General features: G+C 51.5%; 1 protein-coding gene across 1 annotated transcript in view; it reads left to right on the top strand.

Moving 5' to 3' along the window:
* Nucleotides 1–25075, top strand: part of WNT7A (Wnt family member 7A) — a 60540-nt gene extending 35465 nt beyond the window's left edge. The window contains exon 4 of the mRNA XM_032849442.1: nt 23069–25075. Within this exon, the coding sequence (XP_032705333.1) occupies nt 23069–23548 (480 nt within the window). The 3' untranslated portion in view covers nt 23549–25075. The remainder of the gene's footprint in view (nt 1–23068) is intronic.
* The last annotated feature ends 1124 nt before the right edge of the window (nt 25076–26199 follow it).

Raw genomic sequence — 26199 nt, forward strand, 5'->3', positions numbered from 1 at the left:
ATGGTTATGTGGTACACTGAGGTTGCTCAGGTGGAAAGCATCAGAGTCAGGATTCCCTCCCAGCCCTATGCTTTTGTAGTTTGCATTCCATGAAGCCTCTGCTCAGCCCACAATAGTGTATATTGTGTGTGTGTGTATAGTATGTATATATATGTATGTATGTGTGGTGATATATATATGTATAAAATATGTGTGCTGAGCAGGGAGCCCGACTCAGGGCTCAATCACAGGACCCTGAGATCAAGACCTGAGTGGAGGGCAGATGCTTAACTGACTGTGCCACCCAGGAGTCCTTAACAATAACATTTGTAACATACTTTGTAATTCACAAAACCTTTCTTTAACACATTGGTGGCCAAGGCTCAGAACGCGCCTCCAAGGGAGGGGTGAAATTGTGCCCATTTTGCAGATGAGGCAACTGAGAGTCCGGCTGGGTGCCACTCAGTCTGCTGTGAGGCTGGGGAGTTGTTCTTTCCTGGGCTTTGAGGGTCCTGGGCAGGGAGGCCGGGCAGGGGGGCCTCCTAGCCACACTGTGCTCTTGACTCATGAAGGGATTTTGGCCTTTTGTTCTGAGCTGAGAGATGGGAGTGACACGCTGTGGAAAGAGCTGCAGGAAAACCCCAGCTCTGCAACTTGTTTGTAGCATGACCTTGGGCAGTCCTCCTCCTCTGAGCCTTGGTTTCTTTGCCAGGAGAAAGGCAATGATTGGTACTTCCCAGACCCATTGTGCAGACTGAAGGTTCTCATGCCTACAGAGTGCTGGGTCCCATGCTCTCCTGCATGATGAGGGCTGGGAAAACAGTAGCTACTATTATGAACATTGTTATTATTAGTAGCCATAGTGGTCATTTTAAAGCTACAGTAAGGTTTTTATCCCTATATTCTATTCCTAAGGCTCTTTCAAGAACTCTGTCAAGTTCTATTTTTCCCACATACCAGACAAGTAGCATGCTAAAAAGTCTGGGGAGAGGAGATGTCTGGGAGATCATCAGGATTTGTCACTTTACCGAACAGAAAAGGTCGCAAGGGGAACAAGCCATTGCCATGCCACACTGGTCCTGGGCTCTCCAAGACAGGGGCGGTCCGTCTGGGTCTGTCAGTCATGTCTAAGCAGCCACCTCCAGAGAGGGCCCTACTCCTGTCCTTTCTGGACCCATGACACGGGTACCCAAGGTCTTGCCACATTCTGGGACCTGAAGAGTTGCCCAATCCTGTCTCCTGCCCAGACTTCCCGCCCCAGCTCCAGCCTCACACATCCAGCTGCCTCCCACTCCTCACTCCAGGATGTCTGCGGGAAGCCCCACCTGTCCCAAACCTCCCTGCTCAACTTGCTCCCATAAATAGGCTCCTGCTTTCTTACCCTCCAGCTCAGGAAATGGCAGCTCCATCCTTCCAATTGCCTAGGCCAAAAAGTTTGGCTTTGTCCTTGACTCTTTCTTTCACACCCCACATCCAGAAGGTTGGCTCTGCCTACAACATCTATCCAGAATCTTTCCCCTTCTAACAAACTATATCCCTGATCCTCTGGTCTAAGCCATCATCACCTCTTCCCTGAAATAGTGCCATAGCCTCCTAGCTTATCTCCCTGCTCCTTACCTTGGTCCCCTGCAGTCTTTTCAAGCATAAGTGAAATCATCCTTCCTCTGCTCATAACTTCACAGTGGCTCCAAACACATTCTCAGGTCTTCACAATGTTGGACAAGGCCCTTCATGACCTGGGCTCCTGTGACCCTCTGACCTCATCTCCCTCTACTTCCTCTTCACTCACTGTGTTTCACCTACACTGTTTCTTAAATATACTGGGTATATTTATCCCTACCTCAGGGCCTTTGCATTTGCTGTTTCTTCTGCCTGGAATGCTCCCCATCCAGACCTTCACTTCTTTATCTTCTCAAGTGTTTGCTCAGATATTACTTTCCTAACGAGCCCTCTCCTGACCACCCTATTTGAAACTGCTGTCCCATTGGCCTCACCATTTCCTGTCCCCTTCTATGTGTTCTTTTTCTATATAGCCCTTATGACCACCTGACATAATATTGGTAGTTTGCAAAATGATCTGAGTGTGGCTGGGAAAAAAAGTGTTTGCTGTAGCAGGCCTCCTGTGGGAACAGGGCAAGCTCAGACAGACACTTCCTTCCCACCTTTTAAACTCAAGACTCTGTGCCGTTGATATTTGTTCCTATGGGCCAGCTTTAAATGGTGATTTCATTTTTAAACACCTAGGTAGTCTTCGCCTTACTCTGGGCACTATTCTAAGTACCTCATATCTATTAACTCATAAAAATCTCATAAGAACCCAGTGAGGTGAGGAGTATTATTATCTGCCTCATTCATAGAATGAGGACACTGAAGCACAGAGAAGTCCATTGACTCACCCAAGGTCACACAGCTAATACAGAGAGAGTCAGGATCTGGATCCAGACAGTCTGGCTCCAGAGTCTACACTCTTGCTTTATTCCTCTCTTCTGCACATTCACTCATTCACTCATTTCTTAAATATTTACAGCGTATCTTTTTTGTGTCAAGTGCAAGATTTTAGAGACCCTCAAACGGCTAAAAAAAAAGTGGTGCTTGCCATCAGGGAGCTCACAGGCTGTTAGGGAATGCAGAACAAGTAAATAAGGAGAAAGGGAAAAAAAAATACTCCTTTGAGAAACCTTCACTAAGTGTTAGGCATTGAAAACCAGAAATAAATGAGACACACAATTTCTGCTTTTAAGGTTCTTACACTGTAATAACAGAGGGAAATGATCAACCTACCGCATGAGTTCGTGATGCATGAGCTGGATTTGGTAAAGGGGGTTGTAGGGAATTGTGGGACACCAGGACAAGAGGTCTAATCCTCTGGGAGTTGGTTGGGGTGGGTGGGTGGATGGTCACATGGATGAACGGACAGATGATTAGGTGGGTAGATACTACAGGATGGATGGATGGATGGATGGATGGGTATTTAGAAGGCTAGATGGATGGATGGATAGTATTTGGAAGGGTTGTTGGATGAATGGTTATATGGTTGGACAGGTCAATGAATGGATGGATGGATGAATGGATAGTTATTGGGAAGGATGGCTGGTTGAATGGATGGGTGAGAAGCTGAGCTCACTGCTGGCAAGTTGGACATTTTCCCAGTGAGATCACCAGACCAGCTAAAAGAAAGGGATGGGAATCCATGCATTCATTAATTCAACAAATGTTTATTAAGCACCTATTTGTGTCTCTGGTACTGTTTTAGGCTCTGGGATTAGATGGTGCTTGCCTTTATGAAGCTGACATTCCAGAGGGAAAATAGAGGACAAACAAATAATCAAATAGAGAATCTACTGGCAGAGAATAATAAACGCTGTAATGAGAAAATCGAGCATGGTGAGAAGACAGGGAGGACAGGGGAGGACCCATTTTATCTTGGGTAGTCTGAGAAGGTGAGTTCTGAGCAGGAAGTGAGAAGTGAGCCACGTGGGGAACAGCATTTGAGACCCAGGGAACAGCCGGCACAAGAGCCTGAGGTCAAGGCCTCTCCCTGAGCAAGAGGGGTTGGGGGAGGAGATGAAGTCATGTGGTGTGTCTGGCAGTGGGGCTGGGAAGAGAGAGGGCACATCACCTCCAGCCCAGGATGAGGTGGGGAATGTGGGTTTGGTTGTGTCCTGGAAAGCCAATGGTGGACTTTGAACCTGGGCTAATGTGAGAGGCATCATACTCCCTGCTCCCCTCCCTGGGTTCCCAGCCTGCTCCTCCCGGCCTGCTGGCAGTTGGGAGGCTGTCAGCATTTTAATTACAGCTCTCAGCTCTCAATGGTTTACAACTCAACCGTAAAACAGGCCCTGGGCAAACCTATGGCACCTCTGACTGATTTACTTGCTTACCATTTCTATAGTTAGTGCCATTTAATGCCTGTGGGCCAAGTTTTCAGAAAGAAAAAGAGGGAGGAATTTAGGGGGAGCTGGTTACTTTGGGGGTTTTTTTTGGTTGGTTTTTTTTTTTTTTTTTTGGACACATAACATTTCAGTTATTTTCTGAGATTATTGTCCCAACCTTTAAAAAGTTAGGATGCAAACCAATGGTGTAGTCCCCGATCCTATTCATTTCTTAGACAGACTAGTCCCTCATGAAGCTGCCCTTCTCTCTTAAAAGGATGTTTGCTTCCTGGCGTGAGAAAGCGGGGTTTAAAGCACACGATGGACCAAGTATATGACTCAGGGACAAAGGCATCAATTAATATTTCACATAGTACAGGCTGGACTTCAGGTCACTGACTCCAACTCCCTACCTGAAGGGGGGATCCCCCAGGCCCCCAAGCGAGGCGTCTCAAATTTAAACATGCAGATCGCCTGGGGGCATGTGGAAAGGCATACTCCTAGTCTGTAGGTTCTGGGATGGGGCCTGAGAATCTGTCTTTCCAACAAGATCCCATGAGGCCATGCTCTTGGTCCTGGGGCCACTCTTCCCCCCCACCGCGGGGCCTCATTTTAAGCAGCAAGGATCCTGACTAGCCGTCCCAAAGAAATTCATATGAGCCGTGCATTTAATTTAAATTTGCTAGTAGCCCCATCAGAAAGGTTAAAAAGGGGACATGAAGCTTAACATACTCAACTTAATCTAATACACCTTAAATATTGTCATTTCAATATGTAATTGACCTGAACATACTGAGATACTTTACGTTATTTTTCCCACCATAGTAAGTCTTGGAAATCTTGACATTTGCTTTATACTTAGAGCACATCTCAGTTCAGAATAGTCACAGTTCGAGCGTTCCTGTGGTGGGGGGTTCCCTTTTCGGTTGGTGCAGATTTAAATCTGGCTCGCATACCTCTGGTGAGAGGGAGCCCTCTCCCTCCAAGTCCATTCCCATCGTGCAGGCTTTCAGTTGGGAGCTGCCCCTCCCAAACAACTAGGAAGAGCCACCTTTGTTCCCCAGGTCATCAGGCTCATTGGCCTCCTCTGCAGAAATTTGGCGGCCCCAGTCAGGTCCCCTTGAAGCCCTGTCCTCCAGCTCCCTCCTGTGAGGCAGGCACCACACCTACTCTGCGTCATTTAGCAGCCTTGAGATGGCATCTCTTGTTGTTCTTAACCCCCAGTTTCCTTGTTGAAGAACCTGGCTCAGAGAGGTCAAGTGATATTCCCGTGGGCGCCCAGCCAGGTGGCAGCTGAGTTAGGGCTCCCAGTCAGGACTTTGAAGACTCCTCTCTCTGCAGTACGATGCTTCAGTTCCTTTGGTGCGACACAGCTTCCGAGGATCGCTCACACTTCTCCAAACACACAGGGCTGGCCCACAGGATACTGACGGAGCCTCAGAGATGGCCGGGAGAACAGCTCCCAGAAGCGACACAGCTCTTGGTGGCAGGACTGGCACCAAACCCCAGGCCCCTCTGAGCCCTTGGGTCCCGGCTCCAGGGGGCAGCTCCTTGTAGCTTCAGAACAGTTTACTCCTCAACCATGGCCCCCCTCCCCCCAGGAGGCCCCACCCCACCTCTCTGGAAACCGCCCGAGTACAGAGATAACCCAGGGTGTTTTTCCTAGTTGCCCGGCTGGAAAAAAACCTGACTCCATCAGGGGCAGGAAAAAGCCTATCTCAGGGGGAGGTGTCCCTGTGCCCCTGTCCTCTGGGATGTGTGGCGCAACATGGAACCCCAGGCCAGGCTAGTCCACCCTCACAGATACCAGCTCCTATGCCCGGACACCAGCACAAAGGGAACTTCTGTTCTGGGATGAGGGTTCAAAGGGCCTTGTTGGTACCTGGTCACCCAAGCAGGGCCTCGCTGGAGTCAGGGTGGGTCATCTGGGGGGTGTCCAGGGGCAGAGAGGGTGTGTAGCCGGCATGACCTCATTCCTGGGTCTTTCCTCTGTGTCCCAGAGCACCCATCCCTTACGTCCCCTGTCACAAAGCCCCTCCCTGGGGTGTCAGCCTGAGTCAGGACCTCTTCTACAAGATCCCGCCATGAAGGAAATGGCTGGCAGGGCCCCTGATCCAAGACGAACTCGTTCTTATGCTCACTCTGTCCCTCTTGAATCGCATTCAAATGCTGCTGAGCATCTCTGGTGAGACAAGCCTCTTCTAGATGCTTCCTGAACAAGACAAATGAAAGCCATGCTTTTCTGGAGCTTAGGCAGGGAGGGGAAAGGCAAAGCGGTCATCTTCAAGTGCCCCAAGGGCTTGGGAGGATGTTAACGGGATTCTATGACCGGGGGTTACCCCGGGGAGAATGCACGGGGCACCATGGAGAGGCTGTCGCGCGAGGGTTGCTTTGAGGAGCAGAGCTGGAGCTGAGGAACCGGAGGAAGTGTGTCACAGGCAGAGGGAAGAGCAGCCTCCAAGGCCCTGAAGTGGCCCAGCCACGGTGGGGTTCAGAAAGATCTGGCATTAAGTGTGCACGGAAGGGATTCACAGAGTCGCACAACCCTTCCTGTAACGATTTTAGGGTATTTTCCTCATCCCACCCCACAAAGAAACCACATACCTATTAACAATGAACAGTTAGTCCCCACTCCTGGTTCCCCCAGACCGAGGCAACTGTTAATCTGCTTTTTTCTTTCTCTGTGGATTTGCCAACTCATATAATGGAATCCTACACGAGGTGATCCTTTGCGTCTGGCTTCTTTCACTTAGGACCGTGTTTTCAGGGACCATCCGTGTTGAGCCTCTCTCAGTACTCCATTCCTTTTTATGGCTGAATAATATTCCTTTGTACAAATATGCCCCTTTCTACGTATCCAGTCAGCAGAGGGACACGTGGCTTGTTTCACATGGGGGCTCCTGTGAATAGTGCTGGTTTTGTGTGGATGCCCGTTTCTGGTGTAGCTGTTGCACCGTCCTTGTGGTTCGATAACATGGGTCTTTGAAGTTCGCCACATCCAGGGCTGTCCCTGCAGGAGCCTGCATCCCGGGGTGAAGAGAGGAGGGTCTGGACAGGCAGAGGCACCAGGCTGCTGGGCTGTGTGGACTAGCCGTGCCCTGGGAGCACGGGTTCTTTGTCCTTCTAGGGCTGGCCAGGCCCAGGAAGGGCTGCAGGTGCTGTGACTGAGTCACCACCAAAGCAAGTTCACAGGAGCCCTTTTCTGGAAAATGGCCAAGCAGTCCTCTAGCTTCTGTGGGCTTCCTTGCCTTTCATCTGTGGTTCTGCCTGGCTGAGCCTCCATCTTACCTCTTTCTGCACCTGCTCAGGCCTCCAGGCTCTCATCCACAGGACGACCTGAAGGGGCTTTTCAAACCCCAAGCTTCCCCACCACCTCTGCCCCAGTCCCATCAGGAGGCCAGGCTGGCTCTCTCCCCGTGTCTTGACTGCTCTCTGCTCCCTTCTGTTCCAGGGCCTTTGCCTGTGCTGTTCTCTCTGTCCAGCCTCATCCTCCTCAATGTCAGTGTTCAGCGGAGGAGGATTTCCTCACCTCACTCTAGTCAGTCTCCACCATTATGGCTCTCGCTGGAGTCGGGGCGGGTCATCTGGGGGGAGTGTCCGGGGGCAGAAAAGGTGTGCAGCTGGCATTACCTCATTCCTGGGTCTTTCCTCAGTTATTCATTCAGCAAGTATTTTCTGAGCACTATGGTCATGGCACCAATCTAGACCAAGTCCCTGTCCTTGAGCAGTTTACATTCCAGTGAGAGAGAAGAGAAACCAGACAAAGCAAATGTGTGCCATGTCAGTTACTAACCCAAGGGAACAGGGTGAATCAGGGCAGGGGTCAGGGAAAGTGTGCTTGGAAAGGAGAGATTTGAGCAAAAGTCAGGGGAGGGAGGGAGCCATATAGAGAGAGGTTGGGGAAGAGTGTTCCAGGCAGAGGGACAGCAAGTGCAAGGGGCCTGAGGCAGGAGCATCCCTGGTGTACTAGAGAAACAGCAAGGAAGGCATTATAACTGGAGTTCAGTGGACAGAGGCATAGAAGGCGAGGTAGGAGTTAGCAGGGGAGGATGGGGTTAGATGGACGGAGAACAGTATAATGAACCCCACATACCCCCCAGCCACAACAACCCCAGTTTGGCCAACAGCCATCAACATTACTGTAGTGTCCACCACACCTTCCCTCAGTAGGGCAAACCCCAGACATCATGTTATTTCAGTAATAAATAAGGATTAAAAAAAAAAATAACAACGATACTCTTATTACCCAGAGCAACACGAACAGTTCCTCAGGGCTATATGCTACCCCAGTTGATTCAGATTCCTCCATTGCCTCAAAAACATTTTCCCATCGATTCATGGGAGGAGAACGGCTGGGGTCTGGAGCCACAGGAGGGGCAGGTGTGGGCTTTCCTTCAGCGCCACCGTTGGTGGGAGCTGGCCTCGGCCTGTGGGACCATTGGAAGTCTGGTTCCCTTCCCCCCAGAATGGAAGCTTCCAGAGAGCAGGGGGCTTGCCTCTTTCTGCCCAGCTGGCCTTCCACCGCAGGGCCTGGCCCAGAGCAGGGATTAAATGAACACATATGTAGTGGAAGGATGAATTAGTAAGAGAACGAATGCATGAATGAATGAACAAATGAACAAATGAATGAATGCCAAGGCCAATTTACTGATGCTCCAGAAGTTGGGAGGAACGTATGGCTCAGGGGCTCCAGTGCTCTCCTGCTGGCTTCCTGCCCCTCAGGGTATAGTTGGGGTCACTTGACTAAGCTCACTCCTGGCCACAGTCCATATCACCCATCTGTGGGAGGTGGCCCCTGCCTCCAGGCCAATCCTGATCCCTCTGGGTGAGTCAGCTCATGAGAAAGAAGCAGACAAGAGTGTGCCTGGGAGAGGTGGGCTGGGGTTAGGAGGCGGCACCGTGAGCAGCCTTTGCCCCGGCTGGGCCTTGTCTGTTCCACCTCTGAAATGGAGACCTTAAATGCCCACAAAAGCCCTTCGAAGGGATTGAGGGAGTCTCAGTGTACGGGGAAGCAAAGCTGAGGCCTGGCCCAGGGCCCCTGGCTAGGAAGCACAGTGGAGCCCATTTGCTGGCCTCCTCCATGGGGTTCCCTCACGTCTGTGTAAGCTGCGTGTGAGCGTGTGTGAGAAGAAGTGTGTGTGTATATGTATAAGCATGTGTGTGAGGGTTCTTTGTATGTTGCATGTGTGGGAGCATGTGTGTGAGGACCTCTAAATGTGTACGACAAGAGTGTGCAAGAGTGTGGGGGAGGTTGTATGTGTGCGAGTATGTGGGGGCTCTGCATGTGTATGTGTGTGTTTGAGCACGGGTGTGTGGTGTGTCCAGGTAGGCGAGAGACTATATGAGCGTGTGTTGTGCGGGGGTGAGTGACGTGAGATGGTGTATGCAAGCATGTGTGTGCGTGTGACTGGGAGTGAGGATGTGCGTGTGAATGTGCGTGTGATTGTGTGGTGATGACTGAGGGTGTGAACAGCGTGGGGGTCGTTGGGGGCCATGCATATGGGGAGGACACATGTGCATGTAAGGCATGGGGTGTGTTTGAGGGAGTGTGACTGTGTGCAGGGGCATACAGGTGTACTGGGGGGGGGGGGGGGGGGTAGCAGGGAGGGAGGCGGGGGGGGGGGGGGGGGTGTTTGTTCCTGAGACGTGGCTTTCTTCAAGTCCCCAGAGTTGGGCAGAGGCCGAGTTTGTGGGAGCCCCGAGAGCCAGGCAAAAGACTGGGCTTTAACCCCAACAATAAGGAGCCATAGATGGTTGTTGGAACAGTTGTAACCTGGCCAGCTCTGACTTTCAGAAGGTCCCAATCTAGACTGGGAAACTTCTCTCTCCGGTTTAGGTTGACAGTCCTTGTCCCGAGGCCCTGGCCAGATACTGTGCCCCCCCGGGCAGTCAGGGGCTAACCTGCTCGCATTCCAGGGGCTCTGTTCTATGGAACGCTTGGCTTTCCCCCTGCCGTCCCCACCTGAGGCAGACGGGAATATTTGCTTGAAGTCGGTGCATCCAATATGACTTAAAGAATGTGGCTGAGAAGAAAATACTCCAAATGTTTACCCAAAAAAAGCTGCCTTTTCCTCTTTCATCTGAGTTGCCCAGAGGAATACAGCTGCAGCTCAATGACATGGAGCTTTCTGCTCATGATGGATTGACACGCAAGAGGAGGGGAGCTGGGGTGGCAGCGGAGGAGCAGAGAGATAAGAGGGGGAGGAAGAAAAGCAAGAGAGGGAGGAGCAGGGGGAGGGATGAGGAGCAGGAGAAGGAGAAGGGAGAGGGAGAGGGAAGAGCAGGAGAAGGAGGAGGAACAAGGGAGGAGGAACAAGGGAGGAGGAACAAGAGGGACAGGGAGGAGGAGCAGCAGCAGGAAGTGGGGAGGCCATGATGATTCTGGGCTGGCAGCCTGCAGGCTTTCCTCCTGGGGCACTGCTCCTACCTGTGCTCTCCGGGTGGCATGGTCCACAGCCAGCTGCCCACTGAGTAACACACGACCTCAGATCAGGGCCACCAGAAAGGGCTCCTGACGTGGAAATTCACATGCAGGGCATTTCCAGGAAGGGCTCTGGGGAGATACAACTGTTGGGAAGCAAGGGAGAGAAGGTGGGCTGTGTTGTAGCCCCAACAGAGACTTCAGCGGGTCCCACGAGATGCTCTGGGGCTGGAATGGCCCTTTGGAGTCATCCCCAGCTGAGGCACAGAGATAGGTCTTTAGGGCCAGCATCAACCAGTCACTGGCTAGAGTTGCCCTGAGGAGGGGCATGACCCTGGGTGAGGTGGCTTCCATGCTGGGAGAGCAGCTCCTAGGAGGAACTTGCCCTCTGGGATCAGCAGCCACAGCCCAGGGTGGTGGGACAGTGAGTGTGCATCCTGGAAGAGGACTCCCGGTGTGGACACCCCAGTGTCTGTAGCCTAAGGGAACAAGGCCATCCTGGCTCTCAGCCTTCCTTCTGTTCCACTGCCCTGCAGAGCTCCGGGGGCAGACTGCTTGCGGGAGAAGACCAGTTCCCCCCACTTCCTAACTCCCTGGTGCCTTGGCTTTCTCACCTGTAGAATGGGGATGAGGATGAGAAATCTGCCTCGGGGGCTTGCTGTACGGGTTCCGTGAGCTGCTTTATGTGAAGAATTTAGAATAGCAGCTGAAGGAAGTGAGTGGCTGTTCTTGGGGTTGAATGTGGCTTCCTGCCCTTGTGGGGCTCACAGTCTTGCGGGGAGGAAGAGGTGAAGCTTGGGTGGGAAGCCAGCCTGGAGCTCTTCCTGAGAAATTGTCCCTACTCTTATCCAAGACCAACACAAAAATGTCACATGGTACTGTGAATAATTTAATGGTCAGAATAAGAGCAGCCGCATGTCCGGAGAGCCTCCTTTGGCCTGGCACCTATACCTTTGGTCATTTGGTCCTGGCCTCACCCACCAGGGGGTGAGTTCCACTGAACAAGGAAACAAAAACCAAGGCTCATAGAGGTGGTGTATCTTACCCGCCCGTGACCCAGCCAGGGTCTGGTAGACGACACAGTTGTAGGAACAGAAGAGAGTGTAATGAAGGGATTACTTCAAAGGGTGTGGGCAGCATTTGGGGACTCCTGTGAGGGCTGTTGCAGCACCGGGTACCGGTGACACCGGGGAGCTCTTATTACCTGGAGGCCTGAAGGGACAGGTAAGGGAATACTGAGCAGAAGAGCCAGGCTGGCCAACAGTGGAGGGATCAAAGGAAAGGAAGCAGCAGATACCCAGCTAACCTCAATCTCCAGCCCTCAAGTTCTTGGCCTCCCCAAGGCCCTTTCAAGCAAACCAGTCTTCTCCTACCTCCTCCAGATCTTTGCATACTGTGACTTAAAACCCATGGGCTGGCTATCAGCTTTACAAAAAGCATCTCTCCTGCACAGATAAAGGGAGCTGTGTATCAGTTAGGATATTTTAAGATATAGGAGACAGAAACTCAACTCAAGCCAGCTTTAAAACAAAGGAAATTCATCAGTTCATGGAACTGAATTGTCCTGGGATAATGCATTCAGGTCCAGCTTGATCCAGGATGCAGATGATATTCCTAGGAGCCAGCTGCACATACCCATCACGCTCTCTTTTTTTCTCAGCTCTGCTTTCCCAGTTAACTTCATCTTCACACCCATATGATTGCAGGATGCCTAACTCTGGTCCCTGCATTCCTTCTTCACATCTGGTGGGAAATGACCAGAAAAGTTCTTATCTTTTCTTCACACTGAATCCCCAGGACTTGTTCTTTTTTTTTTTTTTTTTAAGATTTCATTTATTTATTTGACAGAGAGAGAGAGAGAGATTATAAGTAGGCAGAGAGGCAGGCAGAGAGAGTGGGGGGAAGCAGGCTCTCTGCTGAGCAGAGAGCCAGATGCGGGGCCCGATCCCAGGACCCTGAGATCATGACCCGAGCCGAAGGCAGAGGCTTAACCCACTGAGCCCCCCAGGTGTCCCCCCAGGACTTGTTCTTATTGGCCCTGACTGGCCTGAGTCAAGATCCTATCCTTGGCCATGACCAGTGGGACCTGGGAGCAATGGGCAATGTGAACCACGAGCAATGAGCTGTGGGATCGGAGAACAATGAGCAATGGGACCTGGGAGTAATGACTGGTGGGAACTGGGAGGTGAGCAGTGGGATCTGGGAGTAATGACTGCTAGGACCTGGGAGGGATGATCAGTGGGATCTGGGAGGGATGACTGGCAGGTGCTGGGAGCCATCACTGACAGGATGACCATAGTGGGGGTGGCTGGGAAAGCCTCACTGAGGAGACAGTGTTTGCAGAGCTCTGAAGGCCACAGCAGCCTTGTGAAACCAGGCACAAAGAGAAGGACTGGAAGCAGGAGAGATCCATGCTTGCTGAGTCCTGCCAGCATTGGTGGGTAGGGCAGGATGCTCTGAGGAAGAAGACCATTTTCTGCGGCTCCTGAAGGTTTGGGGGGGCGGGTCAGACAATGGGGAGAGGAATGGAGCTGCACACCCAGAGGAGGGTGTGGCAGGAGTCACGGACCACCCTGAGGTGGGATATCCTCCTGGACTGTGTGGAGGCATCACGATCTTCCCAGTGGCCTCAGTGTGGGAGGGTCTGTGAGAGGGAGCAGTGGAATTCAATGCTGAGAAACAGCTTTGGGTTTTTTCCAATTTAGATGCCTTCAGAATGCTTCGGAGGGTGACGGAGGCTCCCAGTCACAGGAGTGCCACGCAGCATGGACTGGGTGGGAGTCCGAGGTCACTGTCTGACCTCCCTCCCCTCAGAACCCCTTCTGCCTCCCAGAAGTTCACCCCCAGAACCTCTGGGCAGCCCCAAGAGTCTGCCATGGCCCAGGAGGTCAACTTTAATAGTATCTATTTGGTGATATGAATCAAGGAATTTTCTGGAGCCAAGTTTCTCCCAAGGCCCCTCCCAGGCCTAAGAATCCTGTCCTGGGTAATTCTGGGCTCTGGGCAGCACCTGGTACATTGTTGGCACTTCCTGGGGGACCTGTCAGAGAGAGATTGATTTTCCTCCCTCCAGCGGTGCAGAAAATCCTTTCTGCTCTCCAGATAGGTTTGGGGTTGAGTTGGGGGATAGAGAAGCAGATTGAGAGTAGCCCCACCCTACCCTCTGCAGGCATCCCCACTGCAGACCCCAACTGCTGCTACCACACTCTCTAGGACGGGGAGCTCATCACCTCCCCAGCAACCCCCATCCAGGTCTGGTCAGCTTGGTGGGGAAGGCTGGCATCTCACTGACCAGGGATCCACTATCCTGTGACTCCTCTCCAGCTGGAGTCCCCATTCTGCCCTCTGAATGGACACGCTGTCCCTCCCACCTCACCCTGCCCCAGGACAGATATGCAGAGCAGGTGGGGCAATGACCAGAACGTCCAGAAACTGCCTTCTCTAGGCTGAGCAGCTCCATCTGCTTCAGTATGGGGTCTCCAGCCCTTTTTCCTATACATACTCTGTCTCTGTCCATCTGCCAGGGCATAGCTCAGTTTTGAAAATCACATAACAATCTCCTCCCTTACTGTGGGCACCAGACCTCAGTTAATATGACCTCGGGCTTTTTAGCAGCTTATTAGCTCATGTAAAGCTTTCAGTTTTTCTCAGAATATCTTATCCTGTGTTTTTGTAATTTTTTTTTAATACCAAAGATTATAGGTGTTTACCCCACTTCTGGTTGGTTTCAACCACATGTTTTAGTCTGTGAGAGAGACTGAATACTGACTGGGACTCCAGTCACATTCTCTCCTGTGGGCACCCATGCTGACTAGGGCCAGATTTCAGTGGCACCAAAAGCCTCTCCAGGCACCCCTTATGGGTTACTCACTATGCCAGAAATTTCCCCATCATATCTTCAATACATGCTCTTCCTCTAGCCTGGTCCTTCTTTGGGTTCCTTGTTTCAGTGCATAGTGTCCATAGCCATGAGAGGCCTGTGAGTTGCCCTGGGCCCCCAACAATCTCCCCATGGATCATTCACCAAGTATTGCTGATGTTTCCCTTCCATCCCGTCCATCTATGTCAGAGCCACTGTCGTCTCTGGCTTGTGTGATGGGGACGGTTTCTTTCCATATCACTCTCCTACCACTCTGACCTTCTCTAACTTGATGTCTGCTCTGTCTGGAATGATCTCTAAAGGTGTCATTCAGACCTCTCTACTCCCTTGCCTGAAAGGCCCCTAGTGGCACCTCTTGGCTAGAGGGTGATCCAGGTTCCTCCCTGCCCTGAGTGGCCAGCCCCCCGCCCCTTCCCATTTCTCTCATGGACAGGCCACATCCCTCCTACCTCAGGGCCTTGGCATGTGCTGTTTCCTGGTCTGAAATGCCCTTTCCCCATCCTGCTAAATTTGGCTAAGTTTGAGCCCTCCTGTTTTCTGGCTGCCAGCTCGGCCTTTGCCTTCTTGGGGGAGGCTTCCTGGAGCTGCACCCAAGCACAGCTACTCTTGGGTCGAAACTTTTCTTTGCATTCTGTTCCATTCCTTCATGGAACACACCAATTTATAATTAGATTCAGGAGGGCTATTATGGCTGCTCCCAGCTGGGATCTGCAGGCCCAGAGAAGGCAGGGATGGTATCTTCCTGCCTCAGGGTCCTCCCAGGTCCCCGGTAGTGGCAGTGATACCAAATGGACCGAATGGCATACAGTTAGTGCTCAATGCAAAATGAGTCAGTGAATGAACATGGATAGACACGCACTAGGTCCTTCTTTCTGCTTCCTACTGGTCAGTACCGTCTCCACGCCAGGCTTTCTCTGCCAGAGGCCAGGGAGGTGGAGGTGAATGTCCTGGCCCCCATCTCCAAGGAATGTCACAGGTGGGGTTCTTGAGAAGCAGAGGCTGAGATGGTGTTGTAGGTCCCAGGTACTCAGTAGGGCTCAGCCGAGGGAAAGGGGAGGAGCAGGACTGGACCGAGGTGCTCGTGCTGCGATGTTGGCCAGACAAAGCCGTGGGAAGAACTCTGGAGCAGGTACTGCCCATCAGAGTGGCCAGACCTGTTACCCCTCCCTCTCTCGGCCTCTGGCTGCAGCCCACCCAATAAGGCTGCAGTTCTGCAACTGGGGCAGGCCCTGGAGTATCTGACCACTGGGGGCTGCATGCTGATTGCACTCCTGGCCCCATAATGTGCTGGGTCTCACTCGTGTGGGCTCACAGGCACCGTGTTAAAGATCCAGGGATTTGTGAGCCAGTTGCTAAATCATTTGTAGCTTAAAAATCAGCCATGATAGGAACATTGCTCCTGAAGAAATTAGCGAATACTACACAAGGTACAAAAGGGCTTATTTTCCTGCCCCCCACACCCTGAGCCAATTTACTAGCACCTTACTAGCTGTAGCTTGGATGCAAGACTTCTTTGAAGGGGCATCTGAATGGTATAGTTCCACGTCCACCAAGAGACCCACTGGCCTGATGGGAGATGCTGACAGGTAGACAGTCTCACAGGGCTGAGTTGACAGGTATCAATAACCCAGGACAGCCATGAAGAACCTGAGGGAGTGACTGACAATCAAGGCAGGCTTCGTGGAGGAGGTGACTTTTTTCTGACATGACAGCACATTCAAAAGGCACAAAAGACAACCCCATGAGAAGGCAGGCTCCTGTCTCCCCAAATCTCCGGCACTGGGTGCCCTCTCTGGAAGTCGCCACTCTTACCAATTTCTCACGCATTCTTTCAGAGAGATTATTCTGTGCTCTTACTAACACCCGTGCATGTATTTTTTTTCTTTCTCACACCAGTGAGCTCGTGGTCTGCATACTTTTCCGCACCTTGCTTTGTTCTCTTCCCCGTGTCTCTTGCCAATAAGCCTTCATTAGTAAGTACAGAACTGCCTTGTTCTCCTTAACAGCTGCAGGACATTCCAGTTTAGAGAATCGTCAGAATTTATGTAACCAGTCCCCATTGGTGGAACTTTTGATTCTCTTGGGCTTTCGATATTTCAGATAACCCCTCTGTGAGGTACTCTGTCATTTGGCACATGCGTGAGTCTCCCCTAGAGGGCACAGACCTGGTGGCGGACTTGTTGAGTTGAGCCTCTGAGATGGCAGTAAAGATTAGCCAGGTAAGGAACAGGAGGCCAGAGCCAAGAGGTAGACAAGGACAGGCCTGGCAGTCAAGAGGAAGGGGCTCGGTTTCAGCTCACCTCAGAGGAGCCGCATCTCGCCGCTGGCGTCACAGTCATGGCCAGTCCACTGTGTGCACTCAGACTAGGAAATTACAGAGTGTTTAGGAAGGGGCTGCTGTCCAACAACTGAGGGACGGGGGACAGCATGTAGCATAGCCACACAATGGGATGTTATTCAGTCATGACAAGGAAAGACGTATTGATACAAGCTACACCATGCTACACGGAGGGACCTTAAAAACACTGTGCTGAATTAAGGAAACTAGACCCACAAAAGGCCATCTTATTATAGGGTGTCTTTTATGTGAAATGTCTCAAATGAGCAAATCATAAAGACAGAATACTATTTAGTGGCTGCCTGAGATGGAGGGGAAGGAAGAAATAGGGAGCGACCCCTGGCAGGTATGGAGTGTCTTTCTAGGGATATGAAAATGAGGGGCCCAGTGGAGAGCAAGCAGGAGGAGTTCCCTCCTGCCCTCTAATCTCCCACCAGGGCTTCCGCAGGTCAGGCCTAACTGGAGGTGGCAGCTGCATTCATACTGTGCCATGACCGATATCCACCAGGCCCAACCAACCAGTCACCAGTAGCAATGGCCAGGTGCCCTATAATATCTCCTGTGGCGTGAAGCAAGGGGTGGGAGCACAGAGAGTGGTCTGGAAAGACATACAGACACACACTCCGGTCTTGCTTAAGTCCCTCCCTTTCTCTGAGCCTCACTTGCTTCACCTGTGAAATGGGATGATAATGTCCACCTCCAAGGGAAAGTCGGGAAAATCAGGGGTTTTACCTGATGAGGGGAACATGTTTCCTTCTCTTCTCCACCTGTGGCTGCGTGTTGGCTACGAGGTGGGATTTTATTGTGAGTGGGCAGGGAAGCCAGTGGAGGCCAGGAACAGGAGTGAGGATTTATAAGGTAAAATGTGAACCCTGTTGCAGCCGCTTCTTGTCTCCCCCAAAAGAGCCACCCCCTCCCCCCCCACACCACCAGCCCACTAATCTGGGGCCCCTTGCTGTGTTCAGATCCCAGGCCGTCGTCGGTGGGGTGAGAAGCGGGAGACCTCCTTGTTCTCCAGAGACACTCTTGAGACACCAGACCGTGAACCTCACAGATTTATTTTCTCCTTTACTTTCCTGCTGCATCGAGGCACCTCAGGATGGTCAAACGGCAGACCCCGAGCAGGCTTCTGTGGCCGCCCTGTAAGCTGGGACCCACCAGTGCAATCAGGGACATAAAATTATTGACATGAGTCCATTGCAGCTGCTCCAAGCCCTCTGGTCGCCCCTTCCCGCAACTTAGTTGCTCCCAGGATCCTCTGCACGTCCCCTCTGTCCAGCCCGGCAGGGCCTCCCAGACCCTGAACATTCGGGGGAGTTTGCTCTGTCTCACTGCCCGCTGGTCATGGAATAGTTTGAATGCATCCTGTTGGTGAATTTCCCTTTGGGCATTTCCTGGGCACCTGCTGTGTGCCAAGCTCTAGGAAGGTGCAAGAGGTTGTATCATCTTAGAGCCTGCAGACCCTTCGAACCCTTAGAGCCTACGTGTCCCTGGATCACAATCCAGACTGTCCCAATGGGAAGGGAGCTCTGAAGTCCCTCTAGACAGCCAAGAAGCTGGTAGCCAGCCTGGTCTCCGGGGATGTGGGGTGGGGTCAGGGGGTGCAAAGAATGTGGCTTTGTCCCATACTTATTTCCTCTGCTCTTGTCCCCTGCCTCGGGCAGAGGGCTGGGTGCCCATCCGGATGCCCGTCTGGGTGGCCAGTTCTGGCCAGGGCGGCTGTGATTATGCCCAGCTTAGCACGGATATAATGCAATCACCAGGGCTCTGAAAATGCAAAGTTTGCTGGGTTCACAGGCTGGACATCATCTGATGAGGGCCCCACACAAATACTGCGATGGCCTCAGGCCAGCTGTGGCCTCACAGGAAGAGGGAGGCAGTGTGCGGGAGGCTCCATGAAGTGGGAGTTGCAGCCATACCCAGCCTGACCCCAGAGTCTGACCTTCGGCACTGGGGGTCCTGGCCCAGCATCCGCCGAATGAAAACAGTTGGTGTCACAGCCTCAAAAATACCACCTATTGCTTTTTCACTAAAACCTTCAAGGATTTTTTAGAGAACCCACTCTATTAAGGTATAATTCACAAACCATCCAGGGCACTCATATAAAGTGTACAGTTTCTTGCTTTTTTTTTTTTTTAACATATTCTCAGATGTGTTCCACCATCATCACTTTCGAGTATTTTCATTATCTCAGAGAGAAACCTGTAACCCCCAGCAGACACTCATTTCTCCCAGGCTCTTCCCAAACCGCTAATCTACCTTCTGTCTCCATAGATGTGCCTCTTCTGGACATCGCATGTAAATGCAGCCATACAATTTGGGTCTGGCTTCTGTCACTGAGCGCTATGCTTCCAAGGTCCATCCGTGTTGTAGCATGTGTCCGCGCTTCATTCCTTTTTGTGGCCAAATAATGTTCCATTGTGTGTGCCTGTGCCATGTTTTCTGTATCCGTTCATCAGGTGATGGACAGTTGGGTTGTTTCCGCTCTTTGGCGATTATGGAGAATGCTGCTGTTCACATTGGTTTACAAGTTTTTGTATGGGCGTATGTTTTCATTTCTCCTGAGTATATACCTAGGAGCAGAATTGCTGGCTGGATGTCTTAGTCTTTTTAGGAGGCTATGACAAAGTCCCATGGACTGGGTGACATATAAACAACAGACATTTATGTCTCACATTTATGGAGGCTGGAAGTCCAGGATGAAGGCACCAGCGTCTCACCTTCTGGTGAGGGCCCTCTTTCCAGTTCAAAGCCAGTGCCGTCTTCCTGTGACCTCACATGGTGGAAGGGGTTGGGGTCTCTCTGGAGCCTCTTTTATAAGGCATTCATCCCATTCACGACAGCTCCATCCTCATGACTTAAGAACCTCCCAGAGGCTCCACTTACTAGGATTTCAACACATGAATTTGGGGGTGGGCTCAAACATTCAGTTTATAGCACTGGGCCATATGATAACCCTATGTTTCACATTTTGGGGAACCACAGGGCTGCTCCATTTCACATTCCCACTGATGGTGTGTCAAGGTTTCCATTTCTCCACACCCTTGCTAACACTTGCCATATCCGTATTTCTTCTGTCAGCCATCCTAGAGGGTGGGAAATGGCTATTCTGATTTGCATTTGCCTGATGCAAATGATGTTGAGCTTAGTGCTTAGTGGCTTTTGGACCCACTGCATTTTTATAAATTGTGACATATAGCTTTTATGCAAAAAAGCTCATGGGACATTTGTGCTATTTAAAAGAAAGATTATAAAGCATCAGTGCCCCAGGTGACCTTTGTCAACCACAGCCCCTCACGCCCCACCCCAGAAACAGCCACTGTCTTGGTATTTGTGACCCTCATTTCTTGACTTCTTATTATACTTTCCCCCTCTGTAGGTGGCCTTGAAGAATACAATCCACTTTTGCCTACCTTTGAACTTGATATACATGAATTCACCCCGGGGACATCTTTTCCGACTGCTTTTTGCCCTCCCCACTGTATTTCTGAGCTTGACCTCTGTTGGTGTGCTTTGCTGTAGCTGTTCATTGTCACTATCCTGTAGGGTCCCAATGAGCGCACCTCTTAGCTTATCCATCCCACCACGCCGGACATACAGAGAGCGCCCAGTGCGAAGATACCATGAATCCACACTGGGCAGTCTCCATACGTCCATCACTGCTGCTGCTATGAACATCCTTGAACCTATTTCCTGTGCACATGAGCATTTCATTCTCTCAAGTATATGCCTTGGAAGTGAGATTTCTGAGCCATAGGTCAGCACGTGTTATGAGACGCCACGCCATGTGTGCACACCCCGCTGGCCCTGCATCCTCAGGAGCGTCAGAATCCATTCTGATTGTCCCCCAGCATGTTGTGTTGAAATGTCTGACCACACTGCAATCTCAGTCAGCCGGAACCTGCTACCTAACCCTGCCCCCAAGCGCATCGCCACACCCCTGAGCTGTGCTCTTTTCCCACGCTTCTCAAGCCGAGGCAGGAAGGAAGGCTGGACTTTAGGAACTATATCCTCACTGACACCCAAAAGGGACATCTGTGTTATTTGACGGGGCTGCTTACCCAGGAGGTGCTCTGTCCCACTAGGTGTCCTGGAATCGGAGCATTCAGCCGGCTGAAAGCTCTGTCCCTGAACATTCTGGATGCTTGTGGCATTGCTGGCTCATCGGATTACAGATACCGTGGTTTAAACAGGGTGGTGCTCCCTTCCCGGTGAGACCACTGACCCAAGCACTGGTCCCCTCCTCCTGGAAGCAGAGTTCTTAGGATGGGGAGGACCCTGAACACAAGCGCATTCTTGGAGACAGGAACCAGATCTTGCCACCTCTGTATCCCCAGCACCGGTATTGGCCCAGGCCCAGAGGCAGAGCTAATGACTATTTTTTGAATGTCTGATTCTGTTCCAGCACCCTGACTTTTGCCAGAAAAGATGGAATTGCCTTCATTCCATGCTTCAGTGAAGGCAGCTGAGGCCCAGAGAGGGAGTGTGACAATTCCAAGGTCACAAAGCAAGTAAGCGGCAGTTGGTTCAAGCAGTTGGTTCACAGCCCTCAGCAGTAAAATCCTTGCCTCTGAATGCCCCACAGACCAGCTTCAGGACTTAGCTGAGCCTCAGTTTTTACCCCTGTAAAATGGAATCATACTAACCTCATGGAGTTAAACGATGCCACTTACAGAAGCATGGGCCCAGTGTGTGTACATGTGATTAATAAATGTTTAGGTATTTACTCATTAATCCACTTTTTTTTTCACTATATAACAACCAAAGTAAATTTGACAGTCCAGATGGAGACCATGAAAATGCTCAGACACTGTGACCCAGAAACTGCTCACTAGTACCTTCCCACCCTAGTGTCTGGTACACAGTAGGACCTTCATAAATGTCCACTGGGATAAAATCAGACTGAAGATGATAAGGGAAGAGAAGCTTTAGTTCCAAAGATACTTCCTTCTATAATATAGTTTTAAAAAAGAAAGAAGAAAGAAGGGAAGGAGTGAAGAGATTTTTAAAAGAACAAATCCCGAAGCCTAATAACAACCTAAATACCAAGTACCACGTGGGTTTGGTAAATGTTGCCTCCTTTGCTTGCATGGATATTCCAAGGCAGGGGTCAGCAAAATATGGCTCACAGACCATCTGTGGCCCACTGTCCGAGTATGTAGAGAAGAATGAAACCCAGGCATTAGCTTTGCCTGTCCTTCAACTTCACATCTGTTTAATCCCATAGTATGTTCTTTTCAGCATCCAACTTCTTTCTCTCAGCATTACGTCTTAGAGATCTGTTCTTCCTGTGTGTATTAGTTCATTCTTTTCTTTTGCTATCAAGTGTTTTATTGTATGATTACAATTAATATCAATTGTCACTCCCATTTTGCACAAGGGGAAACTGCAGCACAGAGGACTCAAGGAAGTTGCCCGAGGGCACACAGCAGGTTCGTGTTAGATCTGGGATTTAAACCCAGGGTCCAGCATCTGTGCTTTTCATTCCTCGTACAATGCTACATCTCAGTGCTAGGGCAATGGGAGCCTGAGGGGAATTGGAACTCAGAAAAAGAGGTACCCCACGTAGCCTGGAGGTCAGAGAAAGCTGCCAGGGACATCCAGGGGAATGGGACATAGCCCGGGAAGGCTAAATCAGAGCCAGGGTTCCCATCTTTGGGTGTTCACCATGCCTGGCAGATGTCTTAAGTGGTCAAGCAGATGACCTCTGAAAATACAAGCTCGAGGTCAGGGAGGCAATATGGAGAGGTGGGGACTATGGCAAGTTGAGGGATACCAGCCAGTGAAGGAGGCAGCTGCTGGGACAGCTCCAGGTGTCACTGCCGTGCGACAGTGCTGACAAAGGCTGTGGTGAGTAGGGCTGCCACGCTGCCATGTGTGGTCAGCTTTCCACCCAGCAGGTCCGCCCTCGGCCATACCAGTTAGTAAATGCTTTGAATCTCATCCTAGAGTCACCAGATGCCCTTTCTATTTGTCAAAACACAGAAACCAACCAACCAACCAACTGACTGACCCTGGAAGTCTATCTGCTGGTTTTTAAATGTTGGTTCAAAAATGATTTTAAACCTATGCAGGCCAATGGCACCTGGTGCGGGGCTCAGTTGGTTAAGCGTCTGACTTCAGCTCAGGTCATGATCCTGGGGTCTGGGATCTGGTCCCTCCTGGTGTTCCCTGCTCAACCAGAAGTCTGCTTCCCCCACTTCCTCTGCCCCTCCCCTGCTTGTACTTGCTCACTCATTCTCTCTCCCTCTCTTACATAAATAAATAAACAAAATAAAATAAACCTGCCCAGGTCAAAAAGAACCCCTTGTTTGCCCTGGACTGGCCTGAACGCATTTGAGCACCAATCTAATCACCAGATAGGAGTTGGGAGGGACCGGGAGAGCAAGTGGGCTCCAGGTAGAAGCACCGGTGAGAGGGATTTGAATCCAGCTCTGAGTTCCCCCACCACAAAGAACCATAAAAGCAGGAGCCAGCTAGGCTGGGCCTGGCAGGGCGAGGGTGGGCTGGGCTGGGGGCCACCCCAGGCCAATGCGTGCAGTGACGGGCGCTGTGCTCTTCCCCACCCACCCCTGCAGATCCTGGAGGAAAACATGAAGCTGGAGTGTAAGTGCCACGGCGTGTCCGGCTCGTGCACCACCAAGACATGCTGGACGACGCTGCCGCAGTTCCGGGAGCTGGGCTACGTGCTCAAGGACAAGTACAACGAGGCGGTCCACGTGGAGCCCGTGCGTGCCAGCCGCAACAAGCGGCCCACCTTCCTAAAGATCAAGAAGCCGCTGTCGTACCGCAAGCCCATGGACACAGACCTGGTGTACATCGAGAAGTCACCCAACTACTGCGAGGAGGACCCGGTGACGGGCAGCGTGGGCACGCAGGGCCGCGCCTGCAACAAGACAGCCCCGCAGGCCAGCGGCTGCGACCTCATGTGCTGTGGCCGCGGCTACAACACCCACCAGTACGCCCGCGTGTGGCAGTGCAACTGCAAGTTCCACTGGTGCTGTTACGTCAAGTGCAACACCTGCAGCGAGCGCACTGAGGTGTACACGTGCAAGTGAGCCCGGGACTCAGCAGTGTCGCCCTTGGGGCCGGCTGGGCACCTCCAGCCGCAAGTCAGACCGCAGGGGGGACCAGACAGCTTCCCAGCTGCAGTCACCCCGGCGGGTCTCTTCCGGGATCTCCGCGGGAGGAATGCTGAGCTTGTCTTTTCTGCTGTGGGGACACCGCTCCCAGGTTTCCCGCAGGCACCAGGTGGAAAGATCTCCCCAGAACCCTGGACTGTTCTCTTCCACACCCACTGCTGCTCCGCCCCACCCCACATGCCGCCAGGGGAGGGGGCCCTCCTCGGCTGGAGCAGAGCCTTTTGCACCAGGAGCTCTGGACCCAGGGGCCTCAACATAGCAATATTTAACAATTTATTCTGATAAAAAAATAATATTAATTTATTTAATTAAAAAGAATCCTTCCACCTCGTCGGGATCCGTTTTCTGCAATCAAAGTGGACTGCTTGCTTTCTTTGCGGGATAATTTTGTCGCTAGGACAAGGAGCCAAGTAGAACTGTAAATAACTATCCTTTACGCAGATATTTCTACTAGTTGATTTCGCGAGTACCTCCCCACCCACGCCCAGCACTAGATGTTTAAAAGCAGACGTCCTTTATACATATATAGATATATATACACACACGTTTATATTTTTTTGCTGTTTGCTGCTACTTATCCAGAAATTTAAGCTGGTCCAGATTTGGAGACATCTCCCAGATTACGATTTCCATCCTTTAGTCCTCCCCAGCTCAAACTTACACCAGTAGAAGAATCCAGTTTGGAATACAGAGAGAGAGGAAAGATAATAATAAAACTCCCAACAGTTTCCATCTTTTGGAAAGTGAGCCACTGGATAAGAGAGAATATTTTGTAAGAGACTATTTTTATATGAATATTTTATTTATATTGAGTCTGCCGGTATCATTCCATGGCTTGTGCTTCTTCTTAATTCTGGTACTTGCTTTGGGGTAAGGAGGAGCGAGGCCTGGTTCCCATGGGGGCCCTCACATAGCTGGGTTCTCGAGTTCTGTTAGCCAACCAGGCAGAAGTGGCCCCTGGATGCCTGGGTTGGGGTGTCATTGTTATTACCTGGGACAGGAATCAGATCCCCAGCCTAGGCCTTTTGAGCAAGGCCACTGAGCAGTGAGCTCGTAGTGAGCCATGTGGCGGGCAAGCCTGTGCCCTTGGCATTGGGTGACCATCAGAGGGCTTGATGAGTCACCACACGGCATAAACCAGTTCAGGGAGCCCGCTCCCCAGCCGGATGCCCCTGCCATTGCCATGTGTCCTGAGAGGTGAGGCACAGTCCTCAGTTATGAGGCAGAAAAGCTGGGGTGAGGGGTCCCATGAGCAACAGGACTCAGCAGGGCTTCCTGGATGTCAGGGTCCTAGGGCAGACTGGCAGAGAGGTGTGGACAAGGCCTCTCTGCTCCTACATCCAGTGCCTGCCAACCTGCAGAGCTCTCCTCCGAGAGGCTGTGGGTATTCTAATATGTGTCTGGTTGCATTTCTGTGCACGCGCAGACGCGCGCGTGTGTGTGCGTGTGTGTGTGTGTGTCCCTCAGGAGTCTTGGGGTAGTCACGTGACTTTGCACCTTTAAGCACCTCTGGAGTCCTGGGGTGCCTACATTGTGTGGGCTCCTGCAGCTACCCAACTCTGTGTGTGTCTCTCTCCATGTGCCTGAGAGATTCAGGGGGGTGTGTGCACGTGGGTGTGTTTCTGTGCATCTGCTGGTCCCCAGGTGTCTCTGCTTGCGGGTGAGGTGTGGTGTGAGGCCGACCACAGGGACCTTTGGCGATTGTGTTGAGCCACCAAGAGATGGCACCTCTGAACTCTGTGCCCACAGACACTGGTGAAACTCAGATACCTCTGAGACCACAGCCTGATGGCCCCACACCCTGGGAGCCCCTTCGTGTCTAGGCTGTGTTGGAACTCCCCAATGTTAGCACTGGGCCTGGATCACAGCATGAACAAATAAAATGGCTGGATGGTTGGTTGATTTCTTCCGTTGGACCATTTATTTCTTCTTTACGTGGGTGTCACGATTGGTAGGGATGTAAAGCAATGAGTGGATGGATGGGTGAGTGGATGGATGGATGGATGGATGGATGGGGGAGTGGGTAGGTGGGTGGGTAAGTGAATGGGTGGACATCTGGTTGGGGGAGTGGGTGGGTGGATGGGTGGATAGGTAGTGGGTGGCTAGGTAAGGGAGGAGAAAATATACAGAAGCTTCTTATAGGTCCCATGTCACAGTTTATCTCTGCCCTGGAAAACCAGAGTCTACCATGAGCAAAGAGAGTTTCCAAGCTGTAGTCCCTCTCTTCCTGGCTTCATGGTGTCTGAGAATTGGGAATGTTCTGAGGCGCCTCCCCAAATACCAGAAATTACCCCCATGTCCTTCCTTAGTATCCAGATGAAAACTGTATCTAGCATGAGGGCAGCAAGGCCTACTAGAAGAATTGCCAGGTTAGCTGGCAGCCTGTCACCTGGCCCCTCAGCCCACTTTTAGTTCCCAACCCTGGGCCTGCTCCCTCTCAGAGGTCCCCAGCTCAGCTGAGCTCTGAGCCTCAGCTTCTCCATCTGTAAAATAGGACAATAATATTTACACCACAGGGTCCTCCTAGTGATGATTGTATCGTACATTGAATTGCAGAGCAATGGATG

This window comes from Lontra canadensis, unplaced genomic scaffold (genome assembly GCF_010015895.1).
Source record: "Lontra canadensis isolate GAN:19392208 unplaced genomic scaffold, GSC_riverotter_1.0 scaffold229, whole genome shotgun sequence".
Classification (NCBI taxonomy): Eukaryota; Metazoa; Chordata; class Mammalia; order Carnivora; family Mustelidae; genus Lontra; species Lontra canadensis.